At 42.7% G+C, this 23,101-nt stretch overlaps 1 protein-coding gene across 3 annotated transcripts in view; it reads left to right on the top strand.

Moving 5' to 3' along the window:
* The window catches only part of TCF7 (transcription factor 7), a 319,653-nt gene that overhangs the window by 277,732 nt on the left and 18,820 nt on the right, over positions 1-23,101 (top strand). For 2 of the 3 annotated variants that reach the window (XM_085618023.1, XM_085618025.1), the window contains 2 exons: positions 18,908-18,997; positions 21,539-21,587. In XM_085618023.1, the coding sequence (XP_085474149.1) occupies positions 18,908-18,997; positions 21,539-21,587 (139 nt within the window). The remainder of the gene's footprint in view (positions 1-18,907; positions 18,998-21,538; positions 21,588-23,101) is intronic. The other variant, XM_085618024.1, reaches the window with a different exon arrangement.

The raw sequence follows: 23,101 nt of genomic DNA, 5'->3' as shown, positions 1-23,101 counted from the left end.
ATTATCTTCATTTTCACTCTTTCTGTAGAGATCAACATACCTGGTTTGTTTTCTATAATGAGTTCTGCGGCAACAAATACAAGTAATATTTGGTCTTTCATTAGAGATTATTGCAAATTTTGTTATGTGATCATTAAATGTCTTACTTACAAAGGGTTCTACATTCTCTTCCACTTCTTCCTCATTTACTGTGTCCTTCTCTGCACTGTTTTGTTCAGGACCAAAGTAACAAAACTGAATGTCATCAACAACCTTCTCTACATCTGATACTGTTCCACGGAACAGAGCCCTATTCAATTCATCTAACTTTATTGCTGGACTTTTAGCAAAATACAACCGTCTCACAAACTTTCTCATTTCAGTATGATGAACACCCAGCATCCTAAAATGATGGAAAACACTATTACACACTTTTCTAGATAGACAAGCCAGAGAATGACCCTGCAAACCAGTATTCTCTCTCACTCTGCATGGATCCAAACTTTGAAGCACCTTAATCTTCTGTTTTACACTTTTTTTGCTATATTCTCTTAGAAACTCACAAAATTTATCAATAGATTCCTGACGCACAGTGCAAATACTACTACAATTCCAAGTGTACACTGGGGCTTTAGGACGTCTCCCCATAGCCTCATCCGCCATCACTTGTACCTCATCTCTTGAAACCATTATCTCCTTCTCCATTATGCAACCATTTTTCACTTCATAAGCACGACCTCTGGTGTCAACTGCATGCAGCAAACTATTACTTTGAAAATAACTCTCTTCATTAAAAAAAGGTTCACTACTTGAACTATGCATCCATTTTCCTAAAAACACTTTAGAAAAGTTTGTTCTGTTCACTACTCTTTTCCTTTTGCTATGTGATTTCAGTACATTAACCATTTTGTCTAATGTACGCATCCTATTCAAAATTAAAATGAATAGTTTCCTTTTTAATTCTAATGCCTTTGCTGCAATGGCTTCAATTTCTTTTTTCTCTTATAAAACTTAGCCTTTTGCTTATATTTCTTCACATCCTTTATCAAATTGGACATAACTCTTCTCTGAAACATTTTTCTACATATCTCTTTAAACGCTGTTTTTCTGTTTAAGTTAATCTTTTTAGTTGCAGAAGGTATATTTGCATTAACTAAATTCTCAATTTTTTCCTGTGCTTTTCGATTGAAATCATTCTTTCCAGTACAGACATTTTGTACATTTTTCCTTTTTTTGAATATGTTTTTTAGAAAAATTTTTGTCTGCTTACCAGAAGATTTTTTCTTTTTCCCAACATGAGCATCTTCAACTAACTTAGGTCCTCCAGTTGTCTTCAAATATAGGTTTTTTTTGTGGTCTTTTTTTACTCTGGAGTTTGTTGGCATCTTAAATTTTGTTCACTGCTCTTCAGCAATACCTGAAAAAAACTAAAAAAAAATTCCTTTATTTTATTTAAATATATTACTACATTTGTTTTCACATTAGTCACAAAACGAAATTTCTTTGCCAATTTGAAAGCACACTTACTGCTCTTTTTTTTGGCAAGTGATAATCACTTTTACAGACTGACACATTATGAATCCACTTTTCAGATTTTTTAAAAAGCACATGTCCAAACTGCTTTTTCAGACCATCACCATTTGTAACCTGGGTGACTGCCTACACTCCAGCAAGGGCAACCAGCCTTAGTGATGCTGAATGTATTTGCATTACTGAGTCCAACCTCAAACCCCACTCGCTTGTGAATACTGTGCATGATTCCACATGGTAAGTAGCTGGCTGTGTGCTAAGAGTCTGCTTCTGCACCAAAAAATGGCTCCCCCTTTCCATCTAATGCAACTGTGAAATCACCAGAGCAATACGCAATAAATCTCTGCCTGTAATTCCTATTTGCACACAGAGTCATGTTTTCACATTAGTCACAAAACGAAATTTCTTTGCCAATTTGAAAGCACACTTACTGCTCTTTTTTTTGGCAAGTGATAAACACTTTTACAGACTGACACATTATGAATCCACTTTTCAGATTTTTTAAAAAGCACATGTCCAAACTGCTTTTTCAGACCAGCACCATTTGTAACCTGGGTGACTGCCTACACTCCAGCAAGGGCAAACAGCCTTAGTGATGCTGAATGTATTTGCATTACTGAGTCCAACCTCAAACCCTTAAACTATTCTTTTATTATACCAGTACACCTTAATTTATTGTGAAAACATAGTCCATATTATTTTACTTGTTCCTCACATTTAAATTTCTCCCAAAACAGAAAATAATAAACACAACTTCAACAAAAAGAATTGCATTTCTATTATTCATTTCTTAATTTACCATATACATCCCCTCTCAAACTCTAAACTCACCTTTAAAATTAGTTAGTTGTGAAAGAAATGTGGCACTCAAACAGCAGATTATCAGAGCCAGGATCTCTTTTCTTTACACCTCTCTCCTCTCAGCAGAACCAGATAATGGCAAACTTTCCCTCTCTTTTTCCACATATATACATGTTAATTTCAAATCTCAGTGCTTCCCCCTTTTTTTCAAATGTAATCACACATTTCTATTGGTTGAAAACCAACCCTTTTCCAAAAGTACCCTTCCCCCAACTTGACTTCTGCCTAGTACCCTTCCCCCAACTTGACTTCTGCCTGCTACCATAGCAACAGCTCATGGAACACTGCTGTGTGGAGTTAGGTCAGAAGTTCGCCAAACAATGTTTCAATTCCACAGAGCAAGAGTGCTTGACTTTTCAAACCTAACAGCAAATCCATAGTACTGTTCTTTGGTAACACATTTTTCTGTACCAATACAAAACATGCTTCTATTAATTTACACATACAGCCTAGTTTTTATTCTAGAATGGTATGAAACAGCCAATCAGTTCTTTTTTAATGAAAAAAATATGTATGCCTCCATTTCCAAACTGTCTTTCATTTCTTTTTACCATTCTACTGAATTACACCTCCTGAGTGCATCCAGTTCTCCTTTGAAGATGTTCACAGTGTGGATTGTAGGGCACAGCTATGTCTTCTGGAGTGAAAAGTTTGCAGAGAAAACAGGTATGGTGAGAGACCTTGCTTTGCCAAATGTAGACATTAAATGGATTGGTCAGAGAGGGTTAAAGTGGCACCAATTGATGCCATTGGTGAAATCCTTCATGCAAAACCAACACCCTGACCTCATAATAGTGCACTGTGGTGGCAATGACCTAGGCACTTTGACTGGGGTAGGTCTGGAAATGCTTATGAAGGACACCTTTGCACAACTGTTTTCACTTTTCCCTAAAACTGCCTTTGTGTTTTCTAACATATGCCAAAGGCAAAAATGGAACTGGTCCAATCATTTCTGTCCGCAGATTGACAAAGCAAGAAAGCACGTCAACAAATCTGTTTCTGCTTTCCTCCGTGACTATGGTATGGGTTCCATTTACCACAACAACTTGCGTTATGACATGCAAGACATTTATAGAGGAGATGGTGTGCACTTCAATGATGAAGGGAACAGAGTCTTCCTCTTGAACCTTAGACTCTGCATCGGTACTTACTTGTAGGTACCACTAAAAAATCACTTCATAAACACAACGGCTCTTTTTAGAGCCCCCTAATATCTAAACACTTAAATCTGATTTTCATTTCTTTTTTTTTTTTTTTTTTACCGTACGCTTACCGTACGCGTACCCCGCGATTTTTTTTAAAATCAATAAATGTTTTCTTTGTACTTTTCTGTCCTTCTTTGACCCCCTTACAAATGTTAGGGGGTCTGTAACTCTCCTCCTTGCCCCCTTTTCTTGTTATCACTCTTTTTTTTCTGAGTGAAACACACGAAATGGCGGCCGCCGCTTCCTGGTTTCGACCGATTCGAATGTTTACTAAGATCTAAGAGCCAATCAGAATCGCGCTCGCGCATGCCACCGTACGCGTACGGTAAGCGTACCGTAAGCGCACCGTAAGCTGGCTCAGATATATATATTGATTTAAAGGCTATTTTCTTAGAATCTACTGAACAGATTTACACCAAACCTACAAAAGGCACTTCCTTGACCTGAGGACTACCTCTCTGCCAAATTTCTAGTAATTCTGTTCAGCCGTTCGGGCTGTAGCCCTGTCTAAAGGTCCTATGGAAAAATGCATGGGAAAAACGCGTTTTGGGACCCCCCTTTTATCTCAGCCCCCGCTTGACGAATCCCCCCGAGACTTTCAGGGAAGGAGCGGAGCGTAGCGCCCCACCTATTTTGAAAAATTTGCGAGGATTCGTCGACCGGCGCCAAAGTTATTCAAAATAGAATGTTGCGGATTTCCTATGGAAACGTGGTCCTAACTATAACTACCTACTGGCGACCGCCAGTAGGTAATATATCACAAAAAAACCCAAATGTTACAGGGACGTTCTAGATATGGTCAGATTTTACTCATACAAAACCAGAGAAATTAATTTGTCCTAGTTTGCTGAGTGAACTATAACTTGCACCCCCGCAATGCACTGCTTATGACCTTCCAAATTACATCACTCAAGACATGGTCAGTGACATCACTGATGAGTAGGCATGTCACATACAGTTGGAGGAGCAGCCGGATATATAACATGATCAGTGGCCTGCGTTGTGGCAGGCTGTAGGCGTCTATTCCAAAACTAATTTTCTATCGTGCACCAAAATGAGGCCCGCTCATTGGGTATAGATATCCACTTACCAGTCCTCTTTCTACCAGTTCCTATGCAGTCTGTAGTTTTCTTGTTTTGTTGTACATGTATTTGACCTATTAAATCAGGATGACATTTTTCAAGTGGACCCATGATTTGTGTGGTAAAGTATCCCCTACTGCACATTACATGGATATTAGTCTCTGAGGAGGTATGTGGCTATATAGAGCAACAAGGCTGAAGGTCTAGTTCCTTTATAAGGAACTCTGAGGTGGCTTATAGTTATCTCTTAAAGCATAACAGTCAACATTTTATCCCTTGTGATATAGAACTACGCATTACATTTACACAAAAAAGTGTCAGTCGTTGGTCTCTTGCTCCTTCATATGAAGGAGCATAGTTGCAGACGTAGAATATGCTTGGAATCTGTAGTCAGTTTGAATTCCCCCCTATACCCCTAGTTATGTGTTGCAAAATCGTATTATACGTAATTCAATGTTAAGACCCTTACAAATAATAGCTATAGTTCATGTGCACTTATGTTTAAAGCGATTTTTGTTTTTGTGTAAGAGCTTCATTCACCTGTAAAAAAAAGAAAATAAGCATTCTGCCATAAATGTCCCCATTCTGTTACTGACTGTCAGCAAAAGAGTTCAGAAGAGCTGAAAGGTAGTTCTATGTTTTATTGTATCAAACGCAGCTGTAGTTCCAGCGGCGGCCGGCACAGGTTAACGTGGTAGGGCGGGGTGGGGTGGAACTGGGGGGGAAGTCGACAGACAGAATAGTTATAATTAAATAAATAACTCCTATTCAGTCAGCTGACCCCGCCCCGGAAGCGCCCTGCCCCGCCCCACCGCTCTGTGTAGTTCAGACCCACTTTTCACAGTACCTGCTGGGATTATCATATTAAAGTTTACTCATCCTCTTTCTATTTTTAAATTGCATATTAGAAACTGCATGTTCAGATTTCACTACCAATTGATGTTGAACCCTAGTAAAACGGAGCTACAGGTGGATACTTGATCTTTTTCATAAGTAAATGCTTCCTACTCTCAACCTGGAAAATTGAGCATTGGCAAAGACGATAGATCTTGCTTTAATATGCTAATGAATGCACAAACGTGGACAAACTATTTGTTCTGTGCCTCTTTGCAATCTCCCTTTCCTGCGCATCCCAAATTTCTGCTCTAATTTTCATTTTGTGAGCGTGCAGTGTTGCATAGCTGGCCACAGTCTGTCAGGAGGGGTGTTCGGCCCCTAGTACAGGAGCTTTCAAATAAGGGCGTAGATGGCCCCAGCTTTGGACCCTGGAGGGAGAGGGATACTCATGTCTACAACCTGAGGGAGCATTATAAGTCACCACAAGGGTGAAGGCCATGCATGGTGACCTTCTGTCACCATCATTGGAGACCATCTTATTTATAAGCAATACACATTGTGTCATGCGAGAGGATTGGTGCTGCCTGTATGTGCAGTATGATATGCTGTTGCTATCTAATGAAGAGACGTATTGAAGTGCTACCACACCATCATGCCGCTTGAAGGATATATCTTCAGAAACAAACATGGAAACTTTTTTGCAGATCCTCTCTGAACTCACCTTGTCATCAACGTACTTGCTGCATCCATCTTTATTGAGGAAAGTACCCTCGTTGATCATAAAGAGTAACTGCTTTGTCAACCTTTACTTTCTATGTTATATTTTTTTATGTGATAACGTGTAGCTGTGTGTTGGTGCTTGGAACAACCCCAACATTCCAGTCATGCAGAGCTAACAAGGGTCATATTTTATTCTGGGCTTTCAGTTCTTAGATCTGGTATCTTCTACTATAAAAAAAGATCTGATATAAATAAGGCCATTAGTTATAGGATGCCCAGATACAGTAACCAGATTATACAAATGCCCTACATTTTGCTTCGGTTTCTTTATAAAGGACCTCTGTCGGTGCCTCCAGTTACATGAAGTAACTTGCTGATGTAGGACACCTACCAGTGCAATGCAGCTAAGAAGACTTTGTTTTTAGGTTGAGCTTCGATCGACCTGTCGTATGTCTTCTGTGGGGTTTGGCAAACCAACCGATTGCCATTGGTTACCATATGTGGCATTCAGAAATGCTGGCTTCTTATTGGTGCATTTCTGTAAAAGTCCTTCCTGTGTGTTTAGCTCTCTTTCTGGCATTTTCACTCGGAGAGCATTTCGGTCGACCATCACACAGTACAGCGTGTGATGGCCTCTTTTCCCTCCTCCCATCTGGCTATTGCAGGTCAGGCGTTTTTTGTTTATTTTTGTAGTTTTATATAGTGTAAACCGGACCACCAGTTACGTTGTTACCCAAGGACACATTCATTATTTGGTAGGCACAGGGAGATTAAGTGATTTGCCCAGAATCAGCAGACAGTCACTTTTTAGGTCTCGCCTGACCCAGCACATGCGCTGGTCTGGCGAGACATTTTGTGAGGGCTCCAAAAAGTGCTACCAGGCCAGCCTAGAGCTACAGTGCATGTGCATCGCGCTTTACCGCGATTACTTTCACTTTCGCGGCCGCAGGGCTGCTTTGATGTTCTCCATGAGGCTTCAATAGATTGCAGCAGTTAAAACAAGCATTGGCATAGCCAATAGGTCTCGCTTTTGGGACCTTATAAGTGTTTAGTTATGCAACTGTTGCATGGCTAAACACTTATAAGGTCCCAAGGCGAGACCTATTGGCTATGCCAATGCTTGTTTTTTTATGGTGCTCGGTCCGACCGTGGCTCTGCAGTGTAGTGCTGCTAGCACCCACGGCTGGTTTCTCATGTTCGTGCTGTGCTAAAAACATTTCTGTATTACGATTCAGCCCCGGATATTGCTTTGAATTGTTACTGTTAGCACAGCTGTTTAAAGCCGTATTCATGTTTGCCCTCTTCAGTAATGGGTGCACTGTACAGCTCAGCACAGCCCAACAGAGCTTTCGTAAAGCCAGTTTGACTTCTGTTCCAGCTGTCCTGCGGAGTTGGTATCTCCCAGGACCCTGTCACAGGCAACACTCTTTATAGCACACAAACCTGCTTTGACACTGGGACGGGTGGCTTTTGAGAAAGGGTCCAAGGAGGCTGCGTGAGCCACGCACACTGAGGGGTCAGTTGAGCCCCGCCCGCCCTATCCCCGACCTGCAGGGCACTGAGACTGTAGAAATTGACAGTGCGCAATAAAATACAACTAGTTGCAAATACTCAAGGCTGTTTGGAAATCCATGCTTTGTGGACTGTTCTTCAGGCTGAAACCAGGAAAAGCTAAGCTGTTGGTCAAACAACTCAGCCGAACGCAGAAGCGGCAGTCTGAGCACGGAGCTAGTCACAGTTCTCCAGATACCAGAATAATCCTGCATGTAGGGGGATGCAAGCTTGACGCGCTTTCATCCCGCGCAACCTGCTGCAGGCTTTCTTGCTCGTAAACAAATCAAATGTAATTTCTCAACGTTTTTTTACTTACAGTAGATTTTAGCGCTAGTGCCCGATGACACAAAGGCACAGACTTTGGAAGAAATGAAAGGAACTTTGTGGATATTTCTGTTACCCTCCCTGCAGCTCGAAGAAAATGATGTAGCAGTGATGGCAGACATGTACATATGTGGGAGGAAATAAAATTAACTATGTTGATTTTTCTGTCACTCGGTTTAACTCCAACAAAACCCTTTGTTCATAAACCGTGAGAGTAAAGCCGGAAAGAAGTTATACAAAAACTTCCTGCGAAATAGTTCTCTCTTCCAACTACAAACTGTTTACCGGCAATCTATTTCCACCTGCTTGAATCGTGGAAACTCTTCTATTTTAGTTTTTTTCAACCATGTGTTCGCCGCTTTGTGGACCTTGGAGTATGGCCTTTTAACAGTTTTATCATGGGCTCAAAAATAAATTGGTCTTTTTTACGTTTCTTAGCACTCAGGATAATATGCTGCATAGCTACAAATCTATAGGGTCCCAAAGGCTAAACTGATTGCATTGCAAATGCTTGTTTAGACATACACGCATGCCACTGACTTACTCTTGTAAGGCATTTTCGGTGCAAGACTGCATAATCCACCAAACCTTTTTGGGTCTCCAACGAAAATTTCTGATTAGTGAATATTCAACCTGTGGTATTTGTCATGCATGTAGATCTAATGATGCAGTGCTTAGAAAAGTTCCTAGGCTTGAACGGGCTTGAATTAAAGGATGGACGTTTCTCAGCCTGCGCCTCTCGTTTTTTTAAAAATATATAGCTCCATGAGCCTTAGATTTTCTTCAACAAAATCTTTCATAATTTCCTCAAAAATCTTCTTTAAAATTCAGCAGTATTTTAATACCACCTACCACACCTTTCACAGTATTGGTTTGATTTTGACACAGCGCCTAGAGGAATGTGGGCTGCATTGCATAATATTGTGGATATTTGCCTTAGCGCTTTAACACACAATTGTGTTGGCATGTCTTGATGTCGTGACTTAGACAGCTGAAGTGGCCTTGTACTGAGCAGTTTTCGTTATTGGGTGTGTCTGTACCAGTGGACATTTTCCATAGACATGTGGTTACTGCAGTATCTGAAACCTTCTGCAATCACTTAGGTATTTCTTTCTATAATTTAATTTCAATGTTCCTATGTGCCGCTCTTGGCTGGTTCTATCTCATGTGACTTTTGGCTGCTGTTTATTGACCGAGAGACTAAGAGATAAATCAAAACATGGGATTTGAGAGCAAGCAGTCGCGGTCTCTTCCGCACAGGAAAGTTCAGTGCGGTCAGAAAAAACAAAAGTTGAACAAAAAGTCACAGGTTGCAGACGGTCCTGCACGCTGTCCTTAATTCCTGCAAGACACATTTTCTACAGCAGATTTTATTTTTTCGCATTCTGCACCAAAGCACAAAGGCCGGACGGCGCATGGTGCCTGGCTGATGATGACAGAATCCAGTGTTGAGGAAACTTGAAAAACAGACTGACTGCTAAAGAGCAAATGCATACCTAAACAGCAATAGAACACACCTTGTTAATGGTAAAAATGGACTCTTCCGCTCAGATTTAGGCATATCGTTAAAACAAAAAAGCCTAAAATGTTAATTAAAACCCCCAGTGAAGTTAATAATACCGAAAACACCCTGAAATTGGCCACTTGAAGTTAAATGAGAAAACTATAAGTCCTGCCCTCGCTGTGCAAACCATAACTCTTACACCAAGTGCTTTGTAAAATGCTCGGTTGTAAAACTTTTTTCTTGGTCCACATATTTGTAGTGAACACGCGTTTGCCTACACTGCACCCTACCATGGACTCTGTCCTTAAGCCAACACGTGTACATGGTTGAAAGGACTTTCAACTTTTAACAAGGGACATTTAAGAGTTTCCAAAGGGAGGTTGAGAATGAGATTCAGGGTGTGTCCCCTGGCACCTTGGGATGAAAATAAAGATTGCACTAAATGGACATTTTAAACCAGCATTGGCACAGTCAACAGCTCTCTCCTGTGAAACCTTTAGGTTTTGCCATTTTTTTTATTTCCCCAACCTGACACTTGTGTGCAGGATGTGGGTGCAGCGCCATATTGTAATATTTTTTCGTAAACATAAAAACATAATTAAAAGATTGCAACCTTGTGCAGGCATGTGCAGCAGCCGTCTTTATACTTTATTTTTAATTTACAAATCCAATATGTCAGGTAGCCACCTGGGAACAGTATGGTAAAAAAATAAATGCCCGTCCAGCGCCTTGGGGGGGGAACGTGGCCCAATAGCAGTGTGCAGCTGCAGACTTTCAGTAAGGTAATTGAAAAAAACACGTGAAGCAGCTACTTTAGGTGGGAAAATCCAGGCACGTGAAGTGGGTGCCCAAAAGCAAGCATCCTGACAGCATTGTGCAGAAAGGGGGGGATTGGTAGGAATGTGGAGCCATGGACGGGGAAGCTGGCAGCCTGCAGTACTGTGTAGTGTCAAGCCCCTTGCACAAGTAACATAATCAAAACAAGCATTTGCAATGCAGTAGCTCTCGCAACTGCGAGTTTTGGAGCTATTGACATTGTAAATGGCAATGTCTTTTAAAACATTTAAAGGCATTGTCATTTACAATACTAAAAGCAGCACCTGTTGCATTGTATAGCACAGTGTCCGTGAAGACGGCGTTGCGCTTAATAAAGTTAAAAAAAAGAAAAAACAAAGGGTGGTGTCCCTGAAGCGAGCGCCGCGCTGATGACTAAAGTTAATTAAAAAAGCATTTTTCAAGTGCTTCAATGCCTTATGAAGTTAAGCACAATTGAGGGGAGGGGCGGTGAGGGGAAGAATAAATAAACTAACTACAGCAAAAGAAACAAGGGATGGACATCAGCAGAGCAAAGAGAAGGGGGGTGGGGGGGCATACACTACTCACAGAAAAAAAAGGAAAGCATACAAAATGGCAGCTATGCCCATTTAAATAATACAAGTAATATAACATAACAGCAGCTTTACATATTTTATTAAAAACGCCCCAGCCATTAGGAACCGGTCCTGCGAAACAACCGCCACATGAATTGAGAAAGCTTGGGCTAAAGGAAAGCAGACTACGGTTGCAGGACATATGGACCCCCAACGTAGTGCTAGTCAAAGGTTATAATTGCAATTCCTGCTTAGAAAGGGCTTGTTTTTAGAAAAAAAGGGACAGTTTACACAATTGTATTATGTAAATACACTGAAAATGTTCCCCTGACCACGGATTGAGTAATAAAATACAGCAATTATGGTAATTCTCGTGGCCCCGATGCCACTGCTGCACCATTGACCTTGCTTGTACCATGGCGGAAAATCTAGCTAGCAGACCCCCTTGTCTCACGGGACAATTTGTAGAGGGACTCTTGAGTTGATACATGGATTTAAGCTTGCTGCAAGTACAGTTTGCTTTATTATTGGTGAAATCAACAATATTAACTGCCCCAGGAGATTATAAAACAAAGCCACAAACAGAGCTTTTAGACCAGCCCATCGGGTGCTGCCTTATTGCCCTAGAAGCTAGTCCGACCTTGCTTACGATTTTTACACCATGATACCTGGTTACATCATAGCATGCCCCCCACCCCCCCCCCTCCCATATCATTTATGATCGACAACCGTGCTCATTGGCGACAGAATCCACTCTCATGGGTAAGCCTTTCCCTGGAGATTCTATTACCTTACTTAATTTTCTACCTACTTTTTTGGGGGGTGGTGGGGCAAAACGCCACTCCCACTTTAGGTAGGATACATCTGTTAAATGTAGCGTGAAAGATACAAGAATACCAATAAGCATTACACTTTTTATAGAACCTTTGTTTGCACAATGTCACCACCACAAGTTTCCAACTTAACAATACCTCGCCATCCGAAAATCAAAGGAGCTTACCTTTGCGGTAGCTACTGGTATTACTAATAGTATCCGCCTTAGTTCGCACCATGTCGCACTCAACTAGGGCTCTAAGTGGGATGAAAAAACAGGGGGGGAGGGGGGGAGTCAAAGGCGCGTGGCTGCTTGAAGGCGGACCGCGCCATAAAATAAAAAATATTTGCACTACTATATGACTCGCATTTAAATGCGAGACCTATACAAACGATTGCATTATCCCGGCTGCGCCTTGCAAGTGGGCATGCGCGATCAATGGAAGCAAATTGAAATCATGAGCCAGCGTTTAACATTAACAGAGCCCTCCTATGTCATGCCTAACAAAGATGGCGTTGGCCAGTTCAAGTGGGCTGTCCCAAAAGGCGACAGGGGGGTAACCAAGCATTTGCAAGTTCCGCCCGGTGGCGGTTGTTTATGGAACGGAGCTTGGGGTGGATGGGTGCTGCGCGCGCCCACGCAGTAAAGTCACAAGCGAGGCTCCAATTCGGGCAGCAGCGAAGCTCTCAATGGTGCAGCGTGTGCAGTTGTACCGAGCCCGAGCTGCTCAACGCACCCTAATTATAGCAGCCATACATCCACAGAATGCCTCTAGTTCGGTTACCACACACACATACCATGCCTAATAAATCCAGGATCATAACTATGTACAGTGCGTAAAACATGCATGCATCAACTCTAGTCTGGAGACAAGACTATAGTAATCAAATGAAATCAATGGATAACTTAGATGTTCAACAATATAAGGAGGCAATTATTGCCGCAAAAAAGTCTTTTTTCACAACGAAAATAAAGGAGGCTGAAAACTCCACCAAGGAATTATTCAAATCCGTCAATCTGCTGGCTAAACCGCAATCCCTCTTAACTTCAATATGGTACTGCGTGCGCCCCTATGATGCTGTGTAATCTGATAGTTTCAAGTAGCAATTCTGAAGAAGTCGCCCACATGTTATCAGTTTACTGGGATGTTTACCATTTTCCATCTGCATCTACGATTCCAGGCTTCCCATCTGAAGTGACACATTACAGAATGTAATGAGAATAAAGGGCCTAGCGAAGGTTACAGTCTGGAATAGACAGTCTAAGATTCTCTTTCCCACCTTAACGCAGTTTTAAAACTGTCTTCAATCATGGAAATAGCTGAATTTCTTGGAAGTCTTGTAAGTACCTCTGAGCATTATAATTGTGACTCTCTGTCCTTATTTAACCTTACTTGAAGTGTTTTCCATATGGGTAATAAATACCTGTTCATCAACACTGTAGTAATGCGATGTAGGGAATTGCGCCTACATTTGATCTGAAAGCCTGAAATAGAAAAGTATAATGTTCCGTGTTATAATAGTTAGTGGATGTGTTAGGGAAAGATAATACGCATTTATTTTGATTTGATTCATAGGATAATAGCTGAAAGCCTAAAATAGAAAACTATAATGTTGTTCGGTGTTATTCTAATAACAGTTAGTGCCCCTGCTAAGAAAATATAAATAAGGATTCTTTCTTTGCCGTGATTCACAGGAAAAAATGCTTATCTTTTCCTCGCAAGTGCACTAACTGTTAAAATAAAACAGAACGACATTCTACTTTTGTATTTTAAGCCTTAAGCTAATATTCTATGAAACACACCAAAATAAATAATGCATATCATTTCTTCCTTGCAAGTGCACTAACTGTAAGAACAGAACATTACACTTTTCTATTTTCAAGACGAGGTGTGTTTGTAAGTAAGGCATAACGATTGCAGAGACCAATTAAAAAATCCGCTTGCCTCGCCCTGCCGGCCCCACTCATAAAGACAGGTTAAGTGAAATCCAGCTTTTTAAATAACATTTTCTGAAAAAGCGACAGCAGTCCCAATAATGTCCCTTGGAATCGCCTGAGGGAAGGCCCGTCCTTCGCTCTGGAGTCCGATGGCAGGACTCTAGCTGGAGTCCGCCTGTGTCCCGGGCGCTGCTATCCAACAACACCCAAGCCCCACAGTCGCAGCCCCAGGCCACGACTCCGGTGCTAGATTGCTGCGAGGGAAGGCCTGTGCTTGAATGCTTGAATACGGCATGCCAGAGTCTGAGCAAGTTGTTGCTGCACGGAACCAGTGTCTCCAAGCGCGGTTCTGTGCAGCATAAGACAGGTGGCCTGCGCACAAATGAAATTATCTTTACAACAGAAGAAAAGTGCTACGTGTTTACATTTTAAAATATAAACATTTAACTACTTTTGTCCACAAAATAAGGCTGTGAGCTACTAGAAGGGGATTGGCGCGCTACCAGTAGCTCGCGATCGACTGGTTGGAGACACCTGATTTAGACGCTAACAACCTATTGGATACTTCACAGCATGGTTTCCGTTCATGCCATTCCACCGAATCAGCCCTGATCATCGCAACCGAAGAGACCTGCAGGGTGGTGGATGGGGGGGGGGGGGGGGTGTTTGGAGGGCGGTCCTCGTGCTCCTGGATCTGTCGGCCGCTTTTGACACCGTGAATTACACGGTGTTGTTGCAGCGGTTCAGGGATGTGGGGGTGGAGGCTACTGCCCTGGCCCTCCTATCCTCCTTCTTGGAGGCAAGAGAGCAGAGGCTGTTCTGGGACAGACTGCAATCGGACAGCTTCCAACTCCCATGCGGTGTCCCACAGGGTTCCGTTCTTTCCCCGACAATGTTTAACATCTACGTCACCCCGTTGGCTAAACTTGTCAGGAGGCATGGTTTTGCCCTGGTTTCTTATGCTGAAGATTCTCAACTTGTCATCTCTATTGCCAACCAGCCTGAGAACACAGCTGCCAGGTTTCATATCTGTCTCACTGAGATTGTTATGTTATAAAGGGTTTTTTAGCGCGCTCAAATACTCAAGAGTGTCCTGGCGCGAGCAGTTACCAAAGCCCAAGGGAGTGGAGAATACGGATCAGCTAATTAAAGAGAAGTTTTAAGCTGTTTCTTGAAAAGTCTAAGATCCTCAATATGCCGCAATTCCAGTGGGAGAGAATTCCAAGCCATAGCTGCTTTAACAGAGATGGACTGACCTCCCAACCGGGACCTGCGAAATCGAGGGATAATCATCCGACGTTGGGCGGTTGAGCGCAAAGCTCTGCTGGGGACGTACAAGCAAAACCGCTTCCTGATGTACAAAGGCCCCAAACCATGCAGAGCTCTATGGGCCACCGTGAGGACTTTGAATTGCACTCTTTAGGCCACCGGGAGCCAATGCAGGTCTCGTAGGTGCTTTCTCACGCTAGATCTTCCAGAGATGTTAAATAGAAGTCTTGCTGTGGCATTTTGTATGGTCTGCAGTTTTCTCAGCAGATATCCTGGGATGCCACAGTATAGTGCGTACGCTTAGTCAATGCGAGAAAGAATGAGTGCACAGGCGACCATTTCCTTGGCAGGCCTGGGAAGCAGGGGGAAGAACGTTCTGAGTGACTTGAGAGTACCAAAGCAAACTCCGGTGAGTTTCTTAATTTGCACCGAACACCGAAGGTCTTCGCCAAACCAGATCCCCAAGTTCTTAGCAGAGATGCCCTCTGACTTAGGGCGAGGGAAGTCTGGCGGCCACATAATTTTTCTAAAGGCAGGTGGAAACGAACCGTACAGAAGGATCTTCGACTTATCCTCATTGCACTTCAGTTGGGCACGAGCAAGCAACTGAAATACAGATGAGAGACAGTTCTGAACCAAAGATGTCGACAAGTCGGCATCCTTCCAGGTAAATAGGAGCTGGGTATCATCGGCATAAGCAATTATTTTAGCCACCAGCTCCTCTGCCAGGAAAATGAGGGGCGTCAGATAGATGTTGAAAAGCAAAGGACTCCGGGTGGAGCCTTGAGGTACTCCCGTAGACACTTTTCTGGCGGCTGAAGAAAACGGTGGTAACCAGACCTGCTGAGAGCGGTCTTCAGGAAAAGATCTAAGCCAATCCAGGGCAGAACCAGCAATGCCGATGTTTGAGAGACGAGTAAGGAGAAGATGGTGGGGTACCGTATCAAAGGCGGCAGAGAGGTCAAGCACTATCAAGGCCGCCCTGCCGCCCAGGCATTCCCGGATTGCCTCTGCCATTTCCACTAATGCAGTCTCGGTGCTATAGGTTTTCCTAAATCCGGACTGAGCCGGATGAAGGGCACCGGATGTTTCGATAAAGGTTTCAAGTTGACGAAAGACTACCTTTTCATTATGACCTGGATGAACTATAGCTTCCTGAAAATTAACACAGACAAAACGGAGGTGATGGAGTTTGGTCTGGGCCAGCCCTTATGGAATATGTCCTGGTGGCCAACTGAGGCTGGAGAATGCCCACGCCCTGTCACCAAGGTTAAGAACCTTGGGGTCATTTTTGACTACCAATTGAACTTCTCTGCCCAGGTTAATAGTCTCACCTCCTCCTGCTTTTTTCTACTAAAAACCCTGAGAAAAATCTTTCCATTCATCTCAAGAGTTGCAAAAGACGGTGATGGTAGCACTTTTCTTGTCCAAGGTAGACTATTGCAATGCCCTATTTTTGGGCATTGACAAGTCCCAAATGAGAAAATTGCAATCCTTACAGAACACCGCAGCGAGACTACTTCTGGGTATACCCAGAGGACAGTCAACTTTAGCAGGAATTAAATCGCTACACTGGCTTCCTGTTAAACAGCGGGTGGAATTTAAATCTCTATGCCTTGTGCATAAGGCAATATACGGTGGCGGTGCTGAGGACATTCAAAGACTGTTCCCACCTTATGTTCCCCCACGTGCTCTTAGATCTGCTAGTCTGGGTGTTATTAGGATCATAAAGACCAGACGGGCAAGATGGGGAGGCAGGGCGATATCACAATGTGCGGCAAAGCTTTGGAATAAAATGCCTCTAACCATGAAACTTCAACCCAATTTGCAGATTTTTAGGAAGGGTCTGAAAACATGGTTGTTTACTTCCGCATAGGTCCTCGGCTAACACAGTGCGTTGATACTGTTCACACACCACAGCGCCAAGTCGCCACGGCAATCGAGCGCTATATAAACATATAAATATAAACATCTATGCATTCAATATCATGGGTGCATGCCCTATACACCGCACAGTTTACATACACGCCCGAGTCCAATATCTCTCACAACTACACACATTACCAACAAAATACATATGTGGCATGTACATTAGATCATAACATTCACTGGCTGTAATCCTTTTCGGTGTCCTCTGTGCACACCATAGCCATATACTGTGGCCGTCCATGGTGTCTGGTGACAGGGTACCGAGCTACGCGGGGGCTCGAGTGGTCTGTGAAGGTCACCATAACACAAGGCTATAAAAAAAAAAACACTACTTACAATCGTCAACAATAGTTTATTTCTCTCTACAAATGACGGGATTTAAAGAAAACACAGTATAATAAGGTATACCCCTTTCCCATGCATCTGTTTTGCCCTCCGCCTCGGGAAGCCCATGAGCAATAAAGAGCGCAACTCTGGAAAGTTTGCTTTGGGATGGGGGGAAGGGAAGGGTGGAGCGGGTAGGATTTCCTATCAGGAGCCAGTAAACAAGCTACCAGCACAGCCTCCTACATCATGGGAAACAAAGATGGCGTGGGCCAGTCCAGATGGGCCGTCCTAAAAGGCGACAGGGCGGTAACAGAAAAGCCTGATTGCTAATCACGAGCCAGCGTTTAGCATAAACGATGAGACCAGACAATTGAAAACAGGGGGGTGGCTTAAAGTCTCCTTCTGAAATATCGATTACTATAGCTCTCGCAGACCGAGCATGGCATGCGCGCTGCAATGCTAGGCGAGACCGAATGAATAAAAAATTAAGCAGGGGGATGAGGAGGGCCAGAGGTGCAGTGGACAAGCTGGGGGGGAGGGGGGCAGGAGAGGATTTATGGCTGGGAGGCGATGAAGTCCTAAAGGGTCCAGAAACACAACACAAAAAAATAGTCTCCTCATGCCAGAAGCGGAAGGATGCAAGACTTGATGTAAAGAAGCAAACACATTGAATGAGAACCAGGGAACAGAAATAGACCCCAACAAAAAAGTCATCCAATTGTGAGCAAAGGACTAACCCAAAGCGTTCTCTGTACATAATATTATAGGCTATACATCCTGGAAAACAGACTGCGAAAGCTGTCTGTAGGTCGAGTCCTAAAAATGAGGGCTGACCAAAGTCTAAGAAAATGGCCCAGTTTCAGGTTGGCTTGTGGACTTTCAGTGGTAGCTCCATTTCTCATTTTGCGCTGTAATGGATCACTAGTTTATCAGCGATGGATATCCTGTTTTGAGTGTGCATTTTTTGATTTGATCGGTTACCTGCTCATGGGTATTTAGCCAGAAATTAATTTTAACGGTGCGCGACATGATTACCTTGTGTAACATAAAAACTGCAGAAGTGCACCTAAATGTTTTTTAGCATGTTTTTCTTGAAAGTCAAAACCCAAAATGTGCTTTTCATGCTTTCGTGATGGGGAAATAAATGCATTTGCGTGTTTTAGCCTGATTGCCTCTGTTTTTATGTCTCTTTAAATTTGGACTTTAATTTGGCTGGGTCTCACAGATGAGCATGGTGTGTTTGCTCGTTGCATGCATTCATTCATTCTCCTAAATGTCATTCAGCTGTGTAGTGTATCTGCGGTAGACCTTTTTTCATCAAAGTGGGGTTCCCCCATGCCCTCTCTTGATGCATTTTTCAGATACCTGGCCAGCTTCCTTTTTTTAAAAAGCATGAAGTAACGGGGTCTTAATGTACTCTTATAGTGATGAACAGGCTGCAGCACGAACACTAAATTGGCTTGTTATTTGGGAATATGTAAAAATAAAGTGTAGACATCCAGTAATGTAAGGAATGGGACAGTGTTTCTGCAGTTTATCACAGAACCGTATATGGATAGCAAATTCAGAACCCACTAAATTGTATTTACTTCTTTCATCAAGGAACAGCTTTTCTTAAAATCTATTTTGCTTGCCATGTTAACATTTTAACACTTGCTCTTCAGTCTTCAGGCTCTCCAGTTTCTGACCACACACAGTTATGCTCAGGGTCCCTGGAGTTCTGCGGCACTACAGGGCCACTTTCTGCAGCAAGGGTAAGAGAATTCTGCGGCAGATATCCAAGTTCTGCAGCACTGCCATCTTGCAGCCGGCTGCAATCCTGTACCCACTGTTAGCTGCAGAATTCCAGGAGCCCTGGGCTTTTCACAGTTCCTTGGCCGTGGAATTGTCCCCTGGCCATGGAATTTTCTTAACACTTTCAGTACTTTTGACTTAGCCATGGGTGGGTGCTACATTTGCACAGCAGATTTGATGTGCACAACTCAGACTGCTGCTTGCAAATGTGTTGCGCATCCAGTTCCGACTAGGGAGACACATACTGTTTTTTTGCAGTGTCAAAAACAGTAAATGTGCCACAGAAGTACTGAAGGTTTAAAGATGCAGCGTCTGCTTGGGGCATTACAGAGCTGCCATTTTAAACTTTTAAACCATCAATGCTTAATTTATGTCTTTGTCGGTGAGTGTCTGATGTCAGCATTGTAGGCAAAGCTTCTCCGAGGATCAACCCACCTTTCAAAGTTCTGTGTTTATGCCAGTAATTTGCACACAGATGTACCCAGAGGCAGTGTAGTGGGTGTGTAATGAAGAGCTATTGCAGGTTTTGTAAAGACTCATGGAAATGAAGCTTGGTTTTTTCATCCTCAAAGGACATGCAGCCTGATTTAGAGTTTGGTTGACTGGTTACTCCATGACGAACGTGATGGATAGTGCACCGTATAATAACACCATTATACCCTATGGCACTTGGAATAATGTAAACGTGAAATTCTTCAGGTTTGTTATGACAAAGTAACCCATCCACAAGCCTCGAACTCAAGCCCCCAGGCCTTGGCTTTTCCTGTATGGTCTGGGTATTTATCTGCCTTGTGTGTTTACCAATGATTTCCAAGTTTTTATAACAATACCTGCAAATACCTTTATTTTAGTGTTCCCCATTTCGAGCCATAATGGAGCAGAGGTCCAGACAGTGCTTGCCCTAGATCAGTTGTCCAAGCCAGTAAGGTTGGAGTAAAACTGTAGTCACAAGATTCAGTACCGGACAACTTTAAGAACCAGACCACGTCTCCTCTTGGGGGCCAGACCATATCCTCTGGCAGAGATCAGTTAACTTCAAACAGTGGGACAAAAACATAACAGTTGTTTTTGTCCAGTGGGGTGGTTCCCTGGATCTGAACGGATACAGCTCTCCTAAACTTTACAGATCATTGTAGCTCACAACTTCCTAGTACCAACACGAATCCTTCAGAGAAGGACGGCTTATCACAGTGTCCTGCACACAGTGCCCTGGTGGGTTGGAATATTGCAATGCTGACATGAGACACCGGCCCCGCTAGACCTCTGGTATTTAAGAGTTTAAATGACAGCCTGTTGTGAACAAAACTCACGCAGGGGGTGTTGTTTGACTTACAATTTGAAAACCCAGGGCTTTGGTTTAACTGTTCTAGCAATGTTGTACTGCATGTCACAGGCATGTTTCAATGTATGATTTGCATCCGTTTTTGTAGCATGTTTTTTTTGGTTGGAATATTACATAATTCGCATCACTTAAAATACAATTTAGGATAAAATATGAAGCAGTTCATTACCGGTTTTCAAAAGGTTTTCTGCATCACATTGACAATGTATTGTGCAGAAACACGTGGTAAATAATACTAAATGGAGGCTTCTGTACTTTATAGAAAATGGCCCCAAAAGCAAATAAACTTTAAACCTTTGTGGTTTCTTAATCTGGGCACTGGATCGACTTGGTGATTTATTAACACTTGAACCAGAGGGGATGAAACGGACAATGGAATATGTTGAAATATTAATATTGTGCAAAAAGAGAATTTGGCGTTAGGGGCTGGAAGGAGGGTGGGAGTTGTAAAGAGTCAACTGATGGGTATAAAGTCTCACAGATGGACACCTGAGAGCACAGTAGGGGCATGGAGAGGCTGAGCAAGAGGCTGATGGAGCAAGTCGTTTGTGTTTTAAGATAGTCAGCTATTGGGTAGAGGCCATAGTAGCAGGGAGTGCATTGGTGAAGGATTCTTTGGACAACTGAGATTGTGAGGTTTTTCAGTTCCTAAAATATGGATGTCATTCCTAGAAATGATTGTCTGTCCGACTGGGGCAATCTTTGTTTCTGAGTCTTCTTGGTTCCGGTCATTGGCCTTTTCTCCTAAATGAAATGAAGGCAGAGTAGATTGTGCACCTTTGCTGTAATCTGAAGCGCACTTATCTGGCAGGTTGAAGGGACGTTGGGTAAACATGTACGTCCAGCAGGCCATCATTTCTGATCTAAAATATAGCGTGGCAATAACTAAGCTGTGTCACCACTGATTAAATAAAACCTCTTGATGAGTTAAAACCATGTGTTTCAGACTGTTTTCCCCTCTTTGAATAATGATCTGTGCCAAACAGAGGTCTGTGCTGGGCCCCTGTGCATAGCTGAAGGGCCCTCCTGGATCTGCACCTTGATGCACGCTCTCTGCATGTCACGCTCTTAGCGTTCAGCTCGCAGCATGGTTGAAAATTTGCATATTCATAAAAAAAAACAAAAAAACCCCAATTAATTTATTTTTCTGTCACTACAGGGCAAAAAGAAAAGACGAACAAGAGAAAAACAGCAGGACTCCAATCCAGGTAAGCGCACTGGGCCTGGCTTTGACATGTTGGTACATCTTACTGCGATGGACATAGTCTGGGCTTTAACAGAAGAGATCTTCCTGTGTTAATTGATATCCTTTTCAATTGGGCTCTTGTTTTTGGAGAAAATGATTTTGTATTTTTTTCAAACAACAAGCAGAATATAGAATACATGCTGCATATATACTTCCCGTTTAAGTATTCTCTTTTAGAATCGTACAGTAATAATTTGTGAGTCTACTGTGATCGGCACTATGGTTTTGCACATATTAAGTGACTAAAATGCTATAGAAGACATCAGTCTCACATATTGGTGTTAGCAGAGGTGCTGCGGTTAGTTGTTGGGCAGTTGGTTTTGAGGACCATGCTGCACAATATCACACATGAGCGGTTATGTGATCCCTGATCCATTATCCTGTCCGCAAGATGCTCAGTGAGTTCGGACCCGGCAACATCAGCTCAAGAGTTTGTCAAAATATCAAGGCCAATGATATCAACCTGGTCTTATATCAGCTCTAAAATACGGCTACCAACATGTGGTCAAGGTAAGCATGTATAGGGAAGTATTGAGCCTGATTCACGAAACAAAAAGTTGAATCTGCATCCACAAATTCCCAAACATCCCTAGAAGTAAGCCTGGAAAACTGTGTGAGGCAAGATTTTCCAGGCTCACTTCTGGGAATGTCATGGGACTATGCTCACAGGCTTCTCTTCACGTTGTAGTTCTCCATGGTGAAGATCGAATAAGAGGAATTGAGCCTCCTTTGGAAATAGACATTTAATTTTTTTTATCTAAGTATGTAAAATATTTTCCCTTTGAAGAGAGCCCTTTTCCTTTCCCCTCGCCAAATATTGTGGTGTTCCCTTCCCACCCTTGAAGGGGAAATATTCCAACACTTGTCTGGGGAAAATCTCTGACTACTTCCAGAGTGGAAAGGGGACTTAAAAATAGGAGTTTGGGGGTCCCCACAAATGTACATGTTTGTGGATGTTTCTCAACTTCCAAAGCGAACCATTCCTTGGAACACCTACTTCCAGCCCCTTGAGTAGAATTTACGAGTGCAGAATTCTCCACACTCCTGGTGGAGAAATCCACCGTTAAATGCACGTACGCCTGCCAGAAATCCACTTGCACATTCCTGCAGGTGTGGAAAAGGAATATTTGTAAGCTTATTTTGTGGCCAGATTTACTTTTGTGATTTAGCTACATAACAATTAAATCCCCAACTGGTTACCTTGACAATATGCAGGTAGTCGATTATAAAGCCCATGCAAGTGCAGGTCAATTTTGATAAAACACTCTGCATGCTTTGTAATCCTTCTGAAGTGGTTATGGGGGTATGAAGTGCTATATGATAGACAAGATATTAAGAATCATTTATTCAGTACATGCCAGATTTGATGAGTCTATTCAGTAGACGCATTTGATACCTAAGAACTGGCGCACGCATTTTGTTAGACCGATTTAATGTTGTAGGGCACTAGGCTGCAAGAGGGTCAGGTATGCGATG

This window comes from Triturus cristatus, chromosome 7 (assembly GCF_964204655.1).
Source record: "Triturus cristatus chromosome 7, aTriCri1.1, whole genome shotgun sequence".
Lineage (NCBI taxonomy): Eukaryota > Metazoa > Chordata > Amphibia > Caudata > Salamandridae > Triturus > Triturus cristatus.
Note: the sequence above shows the minus strand (reverse complement) of the source record. Positions and strands in the feature narration are given on the sequence as shown.